Raw genomic sequence first — 16727 nt, 5'->3', positions numbered from 1 at the left:
AGCCGGTCGTGGTGGCAGGCGCCTGTAGTCCCAGTTACTTGGGAGGCTGAGGCAGGAGAATGGCGTGAACCCGGGAGGCGGAGCTTGCAGTGAGCCGAGATCGCGCCACTGCACTCCAGCCTGGGCAACAGAGCGAGAGTCCGTCTCAAAAAAAAAAAAAAAAAAAAAAAGAATAAAACTATGAACATTCATGTACACGGCTGTGTGTAGACAAAGGTTTTCATTTCCTAGAAATGGAATGCCTCGGTTATATGGTAGGCATATGTTCAACTTTTTAAAAACTAAGTTTTGCAAAGAGATTGTAACATTTTATGTTCCCATCAATAAGAGTTCCAATTGTTCCAAATCCTTACAGCTCTTGGCATTCTCAGTCTGATTTTAGCCACTCTAGTAGGTGTGTAATAGTCTCTTATTGTACTGTTTTAATGTCCATTTCTCTGATGACTAATGATGCTCCTCTGCTTATTGGTCATTTGTATATCTTCTTTTGTTCTATTCAAATTTATTGCCTGATTTTTAGTTGGGTTGTATTTTTATAACTGAATTGTAAAGGGTCCTCATATATTCTGGATCCAAGTCCTTCGTTAGATGTATGTTATTGTGAATATTTTATTCTGTAGCTTGGCTTTTCATTTTCTCAACTGTGACCCTCAAAGAACAAAAATGTTATTTTTTTAAAAAGCCCTATTTATCCATTTTTGCTTTATGTATATATATATATAAACTGAGATGGGGTCTCACTATGATGGCCTTGCTGGTCTGGAACTCCTGGGTTCAAGCAATCCTCCCTGCTCTACCTCCCAAAGTGCTGGGGTTACAGGCATGAGCCACCCGGCCTGGGATGCCTTTTTTATTCTAAGAAATCTGTGCTTATTCCAAGATGGCAAACATATTCTCCTTTTTTTTTTTTTTTTCTAGGCTTATATTAAATAGTTTTAGCTTTTACATTTAAGTGAGTGATCCATTCACAGTTAAGTTTTGTGGATATATATTACTGTAGGGCAGAACATCAGTTTTTAAAGGGTGGGCAAGGTGAAAAGAACCCTGAAGGATACCAGGGAAAAGGATGTTTTTGAAGCCATGAAAGGTGCAGGTGGGGTCAGTGGTGGCAAATGCTTCCGAAACCAAGTTTGAGTATGGCTGAAAAGTACTTAATGTCAATTTACCGATCCTGCCTTGTGCCAAGCACATCACACTTGCTCTTCAGTGTGTTAAGTTTTTCAGTCTATTGAGGGCATCTTGCCTTAAAAAAATGTATGAATAAGACAAAAGCTGGAGCTGGACGGAGTCGAAGGAGATTTTTTGTTTTTGAGACATGGGCACGTTTGTATGAATGATAAACGTCAGTAATGAAAATGGGGGAGGGCTTAGGGTGTCAATGAGGCGAAAGGCCCCTGAGGCAGGAAAAAAGACCCAGAGCCTAGCGGAGGGATTAGCTTTGGCTTGGAGGTATTTAAAGTTCACCCAGATTTCCGGAAAGCAAAATGGGGGAAAAGAAGAGTTGCGGGGAGAGACAAGCGGTATCCCTGCAAATCTGAAAACTGGAAGAGGAATTGGAAGTAACCTTTTCAGATACCGTCTGGAGCCCATGAAGGCATTACAATTTTGTAAGTGAGAAGCTTCTCCTCTAAGAAGTTGTCATTTAGTCCTCGTCACGTGGTAAGAAGTATCGCACGCCCACAGCTCTGCACCCGAAAGTCCGGACACCGGAACAACTTTCCGAACCACAGGCCCCAAGATGCATCGGGGCAGAGCCGGAAGCGGACGCGGAAAACTGGCGGCTCCCTGATGGTTCCTGCGGCGGGGATGGCAGCGATTCCCTCACCGGAAGTCGAGCCTCCGCTGTGGGCCTGCGAGAATCGAGGCACTCGCCGGCGTACCCATGTATAGAAGAGAGTTCACGGCCTGGTACCGGCGGATGTCGGTGGTCTACGGGATCGGCGCCTGGTCTGTGTTGGGCTCACTGTTTTACTACAACTGGACAATGGCGAAGTCATCAGGTAGGGCTCTTCGGCGGGGCCGGCCCCGGGACACACGGCCTTCGGTGGAGAGTTCCCCGGGGGTCGTCGAAACAACCTCCCTGTTCTGTAAACCCCAGGTTTATTCTGCAAAACTAATTGAAACGGGTGCTAACAGCCGTTTGTTAAATGGAATCTGCAAAGAACTAGACGCCAGGAATTGTTAATACCTTGTAAATATTGTTACCTAAATCTTAGTCATTTACTGCATAGGGCCGTCCCTATACTCGGAATTGGAAGAATCTGTGTAAAGTGCAAGGTGGATTTTCAGAGACTCTGTCCGGTGATTTTTAAAGAGTGATGCTTCAGTACTACTGTCCCTCATGATATATGGCGAGCAATTTCAGGACTTTTAGCAGTCAAGGCGTATTAAAATCTTCCAGTTACTAGGCGCAAAGGGAGGAAAGTTTCTCAGCTTTGAAAAATATGCTGGAAATGTATAGAGACATTAAGTTGATCAGTGTGGTTACTAGGGGCTGAAGGGTTGGGGAGATGGGGAATGACTGCCAAAGGTATGGATTCCTTTTGTGGATGATAATATTTTTAAATTGATTGTGGTGCTGGTTGCACAAATCTGAATGTACTAAAAAACATTAAATTGTATCTTTTAAGGGGGTTAATCGTATGATATGTTAATTATATATCAGTAAAGTTGTTGTGTAAAAACTATGCTGAAGATTACATTTGGTGATGAAGCTATCAATGGCCTGAAAGTACATGTGTCCAGCATTAGGCGTTTAAAAACATTTTGGCCGGGTGCAGTGGCTCTCGCCTGTAATTCCATAACTTTGGAAGGCCGAGGTGGCAGATTGCTTGAGCCCAGGGGTTGGGGACCAGTCTGGGCAACATAGGGAGACCACCATCTCTACCCCCCAAAAAATTTTATATATATTTACTTTATATATAATATATGGTAAAATATTTTATATTTATATATATATAAAGTAAAAATATTTTAATGTCCATGTTTATGTTTTCTTTCGTTTTTTTTTGTTTTTTTTTTTTGTTTTTTTTTGACAGGGTCTCACCCTGTCGCCCAGGCTGGAGTGCAGTGGCATGATCTCAGCTCACCACAACCTGCGTCTCCAGGCTCAAGCGATTCTCCTGCCTCATCCTCCCGAGTAGCTGGGGTTACAGGCACAGGCCACTACTGCCCGGCGAATTTTTTTTTTTTTTTGAGATGGAGTCTAGCTCTGTTGCCCAGGCTAGAGTGCAGTGGTGCTATCTCGGCTCACTGCAACCTCCACCTCCCACCTCAAGCAGTCCTCCTGCCTCATCCTCCCCAGTAGCTGGGATTACAGGCGAATGCCACTACGCCTGGCTAATTTTCGTATTTTTAGTAGAGAAGGGGGTTTCACCAGCTTGGTGAGGCTGGTCTCAAACTCCTGACCTCAGGTGGTCCACCCGCCTCGGCCGCCACAAAGTGTTGGGATTACAGGCGTGAGCCACCGCACCTGGCCTTTCCTTCCCTCCCCCCCCACCCCACCCCTCCCCTGCCCTTCCTTTCCCTCCCCCTTTCCCTTCTCTTCCCTTTCCTTTTTCCTTCCTTCCTTCCGTTCCTTCCTTCCTTCCTCCCTTCCCTTCCTTCCCTTCCCTCCCTTCCCTCTCATTCCTTTCTTCCTTATTGGGGTTGGAGGGAGTGAACATAATTCTTATCTTAATTTCTAAGACTTTAGTGACTGCTTTCTAAGTTAATAATTCAGGTGTTCTTTTTTTTTTCTCTCTCTTAATGGTGATAAAGTAGACCGAAAGGATGGCTTAACAACTGAAACACCAGGTGAAGTATCTGAACACCCAAAAGGATTTTATGTGGAAACAGTTATCATATATAAAGAAGATTTTGTTCCAATTACAGAAAAGATCCTCAACTATTGGAAATCGTGGACTGGTGGCCCTGGTGCAGAACCATGACTGGCTGCCGAATTCTGAAAACCAGGACTTGGTTCAACATTTAAATTTGATAGTTGCCTCGATTCCCATTTTGTGTTTGTGAAAGGTGTATGTATGTAAAATTGCTATAAAACATAATCACTAATAATCTGCAATAAATATTTTCTTGAAGGAATCTAGCTGCATTTTCTTTTTTTTTTTTGAGAGGGAGTCTCCTTTTTTTTTTTTTTTTTGAGAGGGAGACACCAGTCACCCAGGCTGGAGTGTAGTAGCGCAATCTCGGCTCACTGCAAGCTCTGCCTCCCGGGTTCATGCCATTCTTCTGCCCCAGCCTCCTGAGTAGCTGGGACTACAGGCGCCCACTACCACGCCCGGCTAATTTTTTGTATTTTTAGTAAAGACGGGGTTTCACCATGTTAGCCAGGATGGTCTCGATCTTACCTTGTGATCCGCCCATCTCGGCCTCCCAAAGTGCTGGGATTACAGGTGTGAGCCACCGCACCTGGCCTACTATCTGCATTTTCGAGAGGTGTTCATCTGTATTTGCATGAGTGAAAGACTGATGTGAAATTTCACATAAAGCTTCCATAAGCTTGATTTCCTGAAACTAGTTAAGGAAGATTTGTATTTCTTTCATGTTGCTATTAGGCACAGCTTTACTGGCCACTTTAAGGTTAGTTTCGGCAAATCCCCACATTCAGTTTGGGATTCTACTGAATCTACAGTAGCCCTTTGGGTACTACTGCATACTGGGTAAGTATAATATAAATTAGATTGTAACTTCTGAATTAAATAGACTGGACCTATTCTTTAGGACTAGTGCACATACCCCTCATTCCTTCGGCAGGTGTGGATTACCCACCAGCTGTGGCCAGTGCTATTCTAATGCTGAGAATGCAGTCAGAACGACATGATTGATGCTGGACCAGTTTCCTCAGTGGTCTCTTGGTTGCAGGCAACAAACAAGTGAACTTAAATCAAAAGGGGGTGTTTATACAAAATGTATTGTCGCTCAGAATTAAAGCAGAGAGTATGGGCCAGGAGCGGTGGCTCACGCCTGTAATCCCCACACTTTGGGAGGCCGAGGTGGGTGGATCACGAGGTCAAGAGATTGAGACCATCTTGGCCAGCATGGTGAAACCCTGTCTCTGTTAAAAATACAAAAATTAGCTGGGCATGGCACCATGCGCCTATAGTCCTAGCTACTTGGGAGGCTGAGGCAGGACAATCGCTTGAACTCGGGAGGTGGAGGTTGCAGTGAGCTGAGATCTCACCACTGCACTCCAGCCTGGTGACAGAGTCCATCTTAAAAAAAAAAAAAATGCAGAGTATGTTGAGGTCTTCAGAAGACCTGACACTGGGACTGAAATGCAGGCAGCCACTTGATGAGCCTGCCTGGGCTCTCGGCCTTGCTTTTCTTATTGCACACAAGCTGCTTTTCCCACCTTTCTGGAGTAATACAAGTATCCCAAGAAGATACTACCTCCCATGTGCAGTGCCAAAGTCTGACCAGCCTCTCCTCAACCCAGTGTTTGGCTTCCACCCTTGCAAGAGACTCGGTTCAGTTTTTATCAGATCCCTGCCTATGGATTATAGAGACTGCCTCAGTTATGAATAATGTGGCATTTGTTTCTCATGTAGGTAGTGTTTTCCTGTTCATAGCTATCAGGACCCTGTGAGTAGAGATGTGTGGTGGGACAGGAATTAGACATTTCAGGGTTCCTCTATAGTGCTATGACCTTCAGATCCTCATCTTGATTTCTCACTGGTGTCAGTTCCACCATATGGGTGGCCTGAGGAGTGCTGTGGTGCAGTCAGTCTTAGTGACAAGGATTCCAAAATCACAACAGCTCCAGATGCTGACAGCAGAGACTCAACTTCCCAAGGGATATCAGGTCAAGCATGGATTCGTGCCAACTGGCTGTGTATTCCAGTGGACTATCTTGGTTGGCATCAAACTGATGAATGAGAAGCAGCGTGCGACAGTAGACGGGGAAGGTGAGAAGCAAGTGAATCAGAAGTATGGGCGAGATGGGAACAGTAGCATGAACCTTTTGGAAGACATTTCCTAACATGAGGGACTTCCAGAGAAACCAAGGGCAAGGGCTGAAGGGCTGTGGCACTTGGCAGGTGAGAGTTGTTAATAGAGCACACCTAGGATAAACAGCTGAACTTCTATTCTCACCTGGCAGTCTGTACCCAGGATCTGTACACTTGTGGGGCTTAAGGGGACATTTGGGCTAGCTTTCCTTGGGACCTGGCTGGGTTTCTTTGCTATATCTAATTCTCTTATTTCAGCCCAGCATTCTGAACTCAAGATCTATGTCCATCTAGCATTGCTACTTGGATGTCTAGCTGCCTCAGCTTTGTCCATAACTTAAATTGCTGCCATCACCCACAAGCCTGCTCTTCCTTCCGTTTTCTTTCTCAGAGAGTGCTCAGTTCCTCAAATTAGGAACCTATCATTCTAGACTTCTCCCTCTTCTTGTTCCTTGTTCCTCCAGCCACCAGGTCCCATCATTTCTACTGCAGATATTCCACTCCATTCCCACCTCCCTGTTTCCTTTAACACTACCTTACTTAAATCCTCCATCCTCTTTGCTTATGTAGCCTCAACTTCCTGTCATCTCTGTCTCTACTTGGAGTCCCCTCCAATTGGTTTCTATAGTATTAGCCAGCATGACTTTTTTGAAATTAATTTTTATATTTTTAACAAAGCAGCAAATGCATTAAAAAGTTAGTGATCAAAAGTTTGTAACCGAAAAAACAGTTCCTGCTTTATCCCTCCTCGCTTTCAACTATTAGGTTTTTTTTTTTTTTTTTTTTTTGGTATTTATGTCCACATTTCTAAATAATAAGCTTTTACTAATATCTTTAATTTATCAGTCATATATGGGATTTATTAATCAGGATTTGATCCTTCTTTCCAACTGACCAATACAACTATTGCATATTTTTGATGAATCAATAATTGATAGTTACCCTGTTTTAACTATGCAAACATAGTTTGTTGATAAGCCAAGTAAGTAAGCTATAATTGTTTCTCATATAACTTTTCTTTCTGGAGTTAACTGCATTCTTTTTTTCATTTGCTTTGTTTCTTTGATGTTTCTCTCTCATTCTTTCCACATCCTCTAACCTCACAATATAATTTTCCACACAAACCTTCCCAGTTTCTCTTTTCTCTTTTTAAATCTTGGAGCTCATTGTCTTCTTGCTACAATCTGGACTGATCACTCTAGTTCTGCTTCGCATACATTTTTCTTTGCTGTTTCCTTTGCCATCTTATAATGGATCTCTGTTTTCTTGATCTGTGTCCCCATAATTCTGAGAAAGGGTATATAATTTTTTGTCTCTTTTTCATGTGTGAACACATCTTTTTTTTGAGACAGAGTTTCGCTCTGTCACCGAGGCTGGAGTGCAGTGGTGCGATCTTGGCTCACTGCAACCTCCGCTTCCCAAGTTCAAGTGATTCTCATGCCTGAGCCTCCCGAGTAGCTGGGACTACAAGGCCTGCGCCATCACACCTAGCTAATTTTGCATTTTTAGTAGAGATGGGGTTTCACCATATTGGCCAGGCTGGTCTCAAACTCCTGGCCTCAAGTGATCTGCCTGCCTCTGCCTCCCAAAGTGCTGGGATTACAGGCATGAGCCACTGTGCCCGACCAGAACATGTCTTTATCGTATTCTCATACTCAATTACTAGTTGGCCTGGGTATAGAACCCCAGGTTTGATCATTACTCTCCCTCAGAATTTTGAAAGCATCAGTCCCCTGTATTCTAGCAATTCCAGTATTTCAGCTGAAAAGTCCTAATCTTTGATTATTACCTGTTTTCTTCTCTCCAGAAGGTCTTAGGACCTCCTTTATCTCTAGTGTTCTGAAATTTTACAATGATGCACCTAGTGTGGCTTAAAAAAAAAATTGATTAGGCTGATCACTCAGTAGGCTCTTAGTTTATGGAAACTCTTTATTTGGTTCTGGGGCATTTTCTTTTTAGGAATTCCGTTTGCCTTTTAATTTTTTTTCTGTGTGTCTGGAATTCCTAATAGACATTCCAGACTACTTTTTATTATTTTATACTTTTTCTTAACTACTGTTGATCTCTTTATTTTCGACTTTTCAGGGAGAGGATCATTCATTTACTTATACAACTGTGGAGGAGGCAAAATTTTACCTATACTTTTTAGGGTTTGTGGCTGGGCCTCAGAATTAAATTGACATAAAACAGATTAGCCAAAGTAAAGTGTACAGATTCTTACATGCACGTGGAAGCCCCCATAGAAAAATGGGGACCCAAAGTGGCAAAACCTAACTGGTTATATACTGAGTTGAACAAAAAGAGGCAACTATGGAAAAATAACTAAAATGTACAGGAAACCAGAGGAGGATAAGAGTTATTTAAACAAGGCCTGTTTGTATGGAATTATCTTGACCTTGACTCTCCATCTCTGGTGATAAGAATGGTTCTTTCCTCCTGCTATAGGGAGGGCATCTTCCACATGGCAGTTTTATCTCTTTCTTGCTTTCTTTTTCTTTTTTTTTGGAGACAGAGTCTTGCTCTGTCACACAAGCTGGAGTGCAGTGGCATGATTTTGGCTCACTCCTACCCCCGGCTCCTGAGTTTAAGCAATTCCCCTGTCTCAGCCTTCTGAGTAGCTGGGATTACAGGGGTGCACCACCATGCCCGGCTAATTTTTGTATTTTTAGTAGAGATGGGGTTTCACTATGTTGGCCACGCTGGTCTCGAACTCCTGACCTCAGGTGATCCGCCCACCTCTGCCTCCCAAAGTGCTGGGATTACAGGCGTGAGCCACCGTGCCCGGCCTATCTCTTTTTGTCAAAAAGAAAAGAGGAGGTCAGATCACCCTTCCTGCACCTGCTATTTTTCAAGTGTCTTTAGCTCAAAATAAATCTTATGCCAAAGTGGCATATTTTTTGGTGGTGTATTCCATTATCCTTCACATTCAACAGACACCTGCTGAGCCCCTACTTTGGTTGTGGAGGACAAAGCAAGTCCATCTTGGATGCTGATCTGCCATGTTGGATTCTGATTAACCCTTGGTCCATGAATACCTCTAAGATTTGCAGCTTATCTATTGTTCCTTGTGTAAGAGCTTGTCTTTACAGTCAATCCTGCCCTTAGATCCAACAACCTTGATGTTATTGTACTTCAGTTGTCCCACATATCCCTGCTAAAGCACCCCTTCCCTACGGTATAAAAGCCCTGGGTCTGAGGGGTGACTGCTCGGGGATCCACCATCTTGCCTGGCAGCCACCCAAGACACAGACATGGCTTCTGTTCTAAGTCCCTATTAAATGTTTCTTTCTAAGAAACCAGATTTGTCAGCCTCCTTTTTGGCCTCTGAGCTTCCTCAGACTTTGGGGCCAGTTTGTATAGCCCTGCCTGCCACGGGACGCTGAGCCAGCATTGCTCTGTGTGCTGAGTACTATATAAACAATGCCCTCAAGCAGTTCTAGCTTCCAGCAGAGAAACAGACAACAAAAACTAAGCAAATACATTATGTCTCCTATAATACAATTTTTTTTTTTTTTTTTTTTTTGTGATGGGGTTTTGCTATATTGCCAAAGCTGGTCTTGAACTTCTGGGCTCAAGTGAATCTCCCACCTCAGCCTCCTGAGTAGCTGGAGCTACTGGTGTGCACCACTGTGCCTGGCTGTAATCCAACTTTTTAATTGCATTTTAATATTGGCTATTATAGAAAGCTCTTGTAAATTAGTTCTTTTATGGTATCGTATTCATTGATGAATACAATATTTTCTGATGGCTGAAGGTGTTCTAAGTTGTCTTACTCTTTCTTCTTGTACTGCTATAAGTTCCTTTGCGTGACTCATTTTTGTCTCTGTCTCAAGTTGGAGGCATTTGTCTAATGTCCCTTCTTATTGTACGGGCATCGATTTAAGAACCTTTCACGAACCTTCTGCAGCTTGAGGATAGGGGTAGGTGTTTGATAAGTTATGACTAGCTTTTTACTGGTGGTTGGTGTTGAAGTTGGGATTCTTAGCAACACACCACAGAACTGGAGCCAGTTCATGCTGAAAAGGAACTTTGGAAAGGATATTGGGAAACTCCTAGAATTAGGGGGATCATCAGGGAAACATAGTTACAGACGGTGCAGCCAGGAATGGCACCCCAAGTATCCTGCCAGACCACCACCCGGTACAGGCACTGTGGGGTCATGCTGGCAAAATAGGCTGTTCCTGCCGGGCCCCTGCCTCCGGTACCTCTGAGAGCAGGGAGTTTCTGAAGACCCCACATCAGAATGGCTTCCTGGAGCAGCCTGCTTATCACTCGCTTCCGAATCTAGTTTCACTTGGGGATGCCTAACTCAGGGCGTGTTGGTCACATTCCTTTGCCTTAGCTGCAGTTAAGTCTGGGAAAGAATTTCTGGCTTCTACTGTGGGGATATGTGGAGTTTTAAGGTGAGAAGTTCCCCAAATACAGGATGTTCACAAAATGCTGGGAAGACAAATACTATGACAAATGTCCACTAGAGACAGCAAGCCAGATTTTTTTAGTGGGAGGTACTGACATGCCAGCATCTGTCAATCAGTTCCCAGGAGAAGGGTCCTCTCTCCAGTCTCCCACAGGGATTGAGGATAGATGCCTGGCTGTAGGAATCCTGGGAACTAGACTGGGGAGGGGGTTTGGAGATGGTTGTTTAGAATAAGGGTTTCCATTGAATCCGGGGCCACATCCCCCTCCTCTGCTCCGGGCAAAGCAGAAACCTCAGGTTTCCTGAGTGAAGTGTAAGAAGTTGGGGTGGGTACCTGGGGGTCCAAGTGTTGCTTCTGCAGACTCAAAAACATCTATGTCCAGCCCACCCTTCACCCTGCCTCCACCCACCTGTAATTTATGTGTTATGTAGAGGGTGTCTATATTTTAAAACTCCCAATAAAAAAACTTAAATTGAGTCTCTATTGAGCTACCCTGGTAGACCACACTTGAAAAGTGTCAGGCTGGGCGTGGTGGCTCACGCTTGTAATCCCAGCACTTTGGGAGGCCAAGGCACGTGGATCACTTGAGGTCAGGAGTTTGAGACCAGCATGTCAACATGGTGAAACACCCCCCCTCTACTAAAAATGCAAAAATTAGCCGGGCATGGTGGTGCATGCCTGTAATGTCAACTACTTGGGAGGCTGAGGCAGGAGAATCGCTTGAACCCAGGAAAGGGAGGTTGCAGTGAGCTGACCGAGTGAGACTATCTCAAAAAAAAAAAAAAAAAAATCAATGCTAGAGGAAAAGAATGTGTCCCTTGCAACCCCATAGGAGGAGGGCTTTGGAAACCTGTGCCTGTTTTCCTTCAGACTTTGCCCCGTGCACTTCTTGTCTTTGCTGATTTTGTTTCATATCCTTTTGCTGTAATAAACCACAGATGTGACAATAACTATATGCTGAATCCTGTGAGTCCTCCCAGCAAATCACTGAACCTGGGGGTGGTCTTGGGGACCCTGGATGTGCTGTGCAGGCAAAGGCCACCCAGCTATGGAAGAATACTGTTAAAGTCCCACTCTGTATCTGTGACACATAGAGGCTCAGGACCATCAAGTATACTTTTCAAAAGTTAAAAACATGAGTCAAATACAAGAATGAGCAAATGTCAAATATTTGTTCAACTTGTAAATGAGAAAACCAGTAGGATGATAAAGCTGATTCAAAGAAGAAGAAAGGACCAGAGGTTATTTAGGCACTTGAGAAAAAAGTGTTAGAATAAGATTTCTGGTTAATGTTCTAACGGGGATAAAGCCCTAAACTTAGGGTTATTATTTTTTAATGGACAAAATTATTTTTATTTTTACCCGACAAAAGTTTACAAGTTAACATGAAGCTTCACAAAATCCAAGCTTTTAATTAAAAGTAGGTGATGGTGCCTGGCTAACATAGCGAAACCCCGTCTCTACAAAAAATAAAAAAATCAGTGGGGTGCAGTGGTGCATACCTGTAGTCCCAGCTACTTAGGAGACTAAAGTGGGAGATTGCTTGAGCCTGGGAGTTCAAGGCTACAGTGAACAATGATCACACCACTGTACTCCAGCCTGGGTGACAGAGCAAGACCCTGTCTCAAACAAAAAAAAAAAGAAAAGAAAAAAAAAAAAGAAAAAAATGTTGGCCAGGCGCACTGGCTCACACTTGTAATCCCAGCACTTTGGGAGGCCGAGGTGGGCTGATCACTTGAGGTCAGGAGTTTGAGACGAACCTGGCCAACATGGCAAAACCACATCTCTACTAAAAATACAAAAGTTAGCCGGGCATGGTGGCACGCGTCTGTAATCCCAGCTACTTGGGAGGCTGAGGCAGGAGGAACACTTGCACCCAGGAGGCGGAGGTTGCAGTGAGCTGAGATCACACCACTGCACTCCAGACTGGGCAACAGATCGAGACTCCATCTCAAAAAAAAAAAAAAAAAAGAATAGATGATGAGTCAAACAAAGGTACCCTAGTTCATTAAATTCCCTAATTAATTAAATAATTCTTGAGTGAGCCCATTAAACACAGTGCCCTAAGATGACATTGAAAGAACTCACTACCTTTTGCCTTAGGTCATTGGGAGGTCCCAGGACTCGGTTGGTTGCTCAGTGGCCGGGCCGGGCCTGCCCTTTAGTTGGTGCCTCGCCAAACACTGTAGGTGAATCAAGGTAACATCCAAGGTGAGGAGGTATTTTGAGTGGATTTTCTGGAAGGACATGTGTAGATGGGAACTAGGCACGTGGAGTTCACAGAGACTTTCTGGTGATTTCACATCAGAGGACCATCTGGCCATGTTTTTGGATTTTTCCATCTCAGATCCAGCATACTTCAAAGCAAACATGAGAATCTCCTGGACTAATCCATTTCCAGAGAAGAAAATCGCTCCCCAATTTGTGTGCTGATAGATTAGAGAAAAACGTTGAAATGGCTGATGTCAAAGAAGTGATGGAATTAAGGTGCTCCTAGCAATAGAAACTCACCCAGGTGGAATGAACCATGCTTTCTCGGGTGCTGTGCTCCAGCGGGTTTTAGCACTGGGCTTTCAACCCTCTGGGGAGCTCTGCTTTAATGCCTGAATTAGACTTTTAAGATTAATGATATGGCCTATTATCATTTCCAAAATAACAGATATGGCCCCATCATGTCTGTGTGGTTGTGAAAATATACTTAGATTGTTTGCTGCAAGATCGTTTTTTGAGTGCTCTTGTGTTATATTTACTCCTCACTGCAATCTTGAAGACAAGATATTATCCCCACTTTACAGATAAGAAGACTGAAGCTGAATCGGGCTAAGTCACATTTCCTAAGGTCATAAAAAAAAAGAAAAACACCAAAAAACAAAAAAACAGTGCACAAATAACACATTTCTTTTTTTTTTTTTTTAGATGGAGTCTCGCTCTGTTGCCCAGGCTGGAGTGCAGTGGCATGATCTCGGCTCACTGCAAGCTGCAACTCCTGGGTTCACACCATTCTCCTGCCTTGACAGGGTGTGGTGGCGGGCACCTGTAGTCCCAGCTACTTGGAAATAACACATTTCTTAAAAGTTTGAGTCATTTTGAGTTCCATGAACCAAAAAACATCCCAGCTGATTCAGACCTAAATGTTCATCAACAGAAAAAACTGTTTAGGGTAATTACAATACATATATTAGCCCTTAACATCTGCACATCTATTAATAGAGAAATACTGTAAATCCATGATACACTGTTAAGCCAAAAAATTGGCTTCTCACATTTATTCCTTTGGCAATATTACCTGAGCCCCAGGTACTGTGTTAGATGCTGAGGATTCAGTGGTAAGCATGAGAGACACAGGTAGAAGAACACAGCTTACCAGGCAAATACAGTCATTGAAAGTCGCCAGAAGATTATGAGAGAAAACCCACGGGACAAACATGAGAAAAACAGGGAGCAGGAACACCTACTTTTCTTGGTGCAGATAGAGAAGATCTGTCTGAGGAGGTGGCATTGAAGCTGAAAACCTAAAGGCAGGAGAGAAGCATGTTGTACAAAGAGTGGATGAAGGTAGAGGAACCTACCTGTTCCGGATAGAGCAAGAGCAGATCCTGAAGTCCTGAGGTAGCAACCAATGACTATTTGAGGAATTTAAAGGTGGTCAGAGTCTGGATTGTTAAGACTTTATATTCTAAGAGAATCACTTTCATCTGCGCCTGGAGAATGGCTTGGAGAAGGACAAAGGGGAAGTAGGAAGACCAGTGAGGAAGGTGTTGTAGAAATCCAAATGGGAAAGAATGGTGGAGTGGATGATGCGGGAGGGGTGGAGAGAAGAGGGCACTTTGGGATAGGTTTTGGAGAGGGAGAAGATTTGCTGATGGACGAGATACTTAGGGAATGGGGAAGAGAGCAATCACAGGTCACTGCTGGCTCCAGGAAACAAGTGGAGCCACTTATTTAAGTGGGGATTTGCCAGGTGCGATGGCTCACGCCTGTAATCCCAGCACTTTGGGAGGCCACGGCAGGTGGATCACTTGAGGTCAGGAGTTTGAGAACAGCCTGGCCAACATGGTGAAACCCCGTCTCTACTAAAAATACAAAAATTAGCCAGGCATGGTGGCAGCACCTGTAATCCCAGCTACTCAGAAGTCTAAGGCAGGAGAATCACTTGAGCCTGCGAGGCGGAGGTTGCAGTGAGCCAGAACGAGCCACTGTACTCCAGTCTGGGTGACAGTGCAAGACTCTGTCTCCAAAAAAAAAAAAAAGAAAGAAAGAAAGGGTATGACTCTTATGGTGGAATATGGTATGGAGGGCTTTGGGGTTCATTGAACACCAACTGGTGAACTGCAGTTCAACTCTGGCACGAATCACCTGGAGTTAGAACAGATCCTGCAAGTTTAAGGGTATGTTTCCCAAAAAGATTGCCCTTATTTCAGGTGCCAACCACACTTGGGTGTCCCCAAACCGCTTGCACTTCAGACCAACTGGCTACACAGTCAGGAGTATCCATGACCCCCTCAGGGTCGATAATGCACTGGGATGACATATGGAACTGAGGAAAGTGCTGTAATTATAATTTATAGTTTTATTATAAAAATTAGGACCAGCCAGATGAGGAGATATGTTAGGCAAGGTCTGTGAGAGTATCAAACACAGAGCCTCTGTGCTTTCGCCCTGTGGAATCAGGGCCATCACCCTCCCAGCACATCAATGTGTTCAGCAACCAGGAAGTTCCATGTAGCTTCAGTGTCCAGAGTTTTTCCTGGGATTTTATCATGTAAGGATGACTGATTGAATCATTGGCCACAGGTTGAACTCAATCGCTGTCTTCTACCCCTCCCACAGGTTGGGCTGGCTCAGACATCCAGTCAGGATTGGTTTTTCCTGTGATCAGCTCCCAATCTGAATTGTCTTGTTAGTAAACTCAGGAATAATCAAGGAGCTCATGAATAACAAAGATACTCCTGTCTCTTGAGAAATTCCAAGAATTTTAAAAGCTCCATGCCAGAAACCCAGAATTAACAAAGTGCTGGGATTACAGGTAGTTTTGCTGTCTTTTAAAAAGTCCGCGGCTGGGCATGGTGGCTCATGCCTGTAATCCCAGCACTTTGGGAGGCTGAGGCGGGCAGATCACCTGAGGTCGGGAGTTCCAGACCAGCCTGACCAACATGGAGAAACCTCATCTTTAATAAAAATACAAAATTAGCCGGGCGTGGCGGCGCATGCCTGTAATCCCAGTTACTTGGGAGGCTGAGACAGGAGAATTGCTTGAACCCACGAGGCAGAAGTTGCGGTGAGCTGAGATCGCACCATTGCACTCCAGCCTGGGCAACAAAGAGCAAAAAACAGTGTCTCAAAAAAAAAAAAAAAAAAAAAAAATTCCTCATTAATTCTCAGAATCCTACCTAGTTATTTTGTAGAATGTTCCTCAATTTATTTTTGTCTTATGTTTCATCATGATTGGATTCAAGTTATACATTATTTGGCAGAAATACCGCAAGATTGAGGTTGTGTCCTTCCCAGTGCAATATCAGGAGGCACATGATCTCTCATTACTGGTTATGTTAACTTTGACAACGTTATTAAGGCAATTTAGCATTCAGCATTTAACTAACAAGCATACTAGTTTGCAGTCTTTTCTGGGCAAGTGAGGGTTTCTTCTCCATTTCAATGCCTTTTCTACGCCCACCAATGCTGTTAGTCACCTTCAAGGTGAAGACTGCTGAGATGGAATTATTTTTAGCAACGATAATAATTTGTTGGGGTAATAGTTGTACAGCCCTTTGCTGCCATCTAAGCACTTTTACGTAGTTTGGTTTATTTAAATCTAACAACCCAGTGAGGGGGCCAATTATTAGTATTTGTATTAAATGAGAAATTAGAATTCTAGAATCACATAGCTATTTATTATCATGATATGGCTAAGTCGAATTAATAGTGAGATAGTTAAATGGCTATTTTAGGCAGCAGATCCTTTTGTATGTGGTATCTGAGAAGCCACTGAGGCAGGAAGATAAGGGAAGAAGAATTTGGGATGATCCGCCTGCAGAGGAGTGGAAAAGAGGAAAGAGGAATACAATTAGAAATAGGATTCAGGCTGAATTCAAAGGCTTAGTGATGACGGGTTCTTAGGTTCGGGTACGTTGGAGAAAAAAGCCAGCGTAGAGACTGCCTTCGGGGCAGAGTGGGTTCTGGGCACTGGGTAAGGGCTGGGCCCGCGATGGCGGGATCAAAGGGCTCTGGCGGGACCCCGATGTGGGTGGGGCAGGGCCAAGCACCGGGACGGGGCTTTTCAATGACGGGCGGGGTTACGGTTGGGCAGCAGGTGGGCGTGGCATGCATGGGCGGAGTCAATCTATGAGTGGGTGGGCCTATC

General features: G+C 44.0%; 1 protein-coding gene across 2 annotated transcripts; it reads left to right on the top strand.

Annotated features, from left to right (window-relative positions):
• Nucleotides 1-1747: 1747 nt before the first annotated feature.
• SMIM26 (small integral membrane protein 26) lies at nt 1748-4083 on the top strand. 2 transcript variants are annotated; one of them, XM_021921273.2, is made up of 2 exons: nt 1748-2000; nt 3760-4083. In XM_021921273.2, exons 1-2 carry the CDS (start codon nt 1883-1885, stop codon nt 3927-3929), a joined length of 288 nt encoding a protein of 95 aa, XP_021776965.1. In that variant the 5' UTR covers nt 1748-1882; the 3' UTR covers nt 3930-4083. The 2 variants fall into 2 exon arrangements, with proteins under 2 accessions (XP_021776965.1, XP_021776966.1); XM_021921274.2 differs by having other exon boundaries at nt 1749-2000; nt 3763-4083.
• The last annotated feature ends 12644 nt before the right edge of the window (nt 4084-16727 follow it).

Source organism: Papio anubis, chromosome 16, assembly GCF_008728515.1.
Source record: "Papio anubis isolate 15944 chromosome 16, Panubis1.0, whole genome shotgun sequence".
NCBI lineage: Eukaryota > Metazoa > Chordata > Mammalia > Primates > Cercopithecidae > Papio > Papio anubis.
The sequence above is the reverse complement of the archived record's forward strand: the minus strand, read 5'-3'. Positions and strand labels throughout refer to the sequence as shown.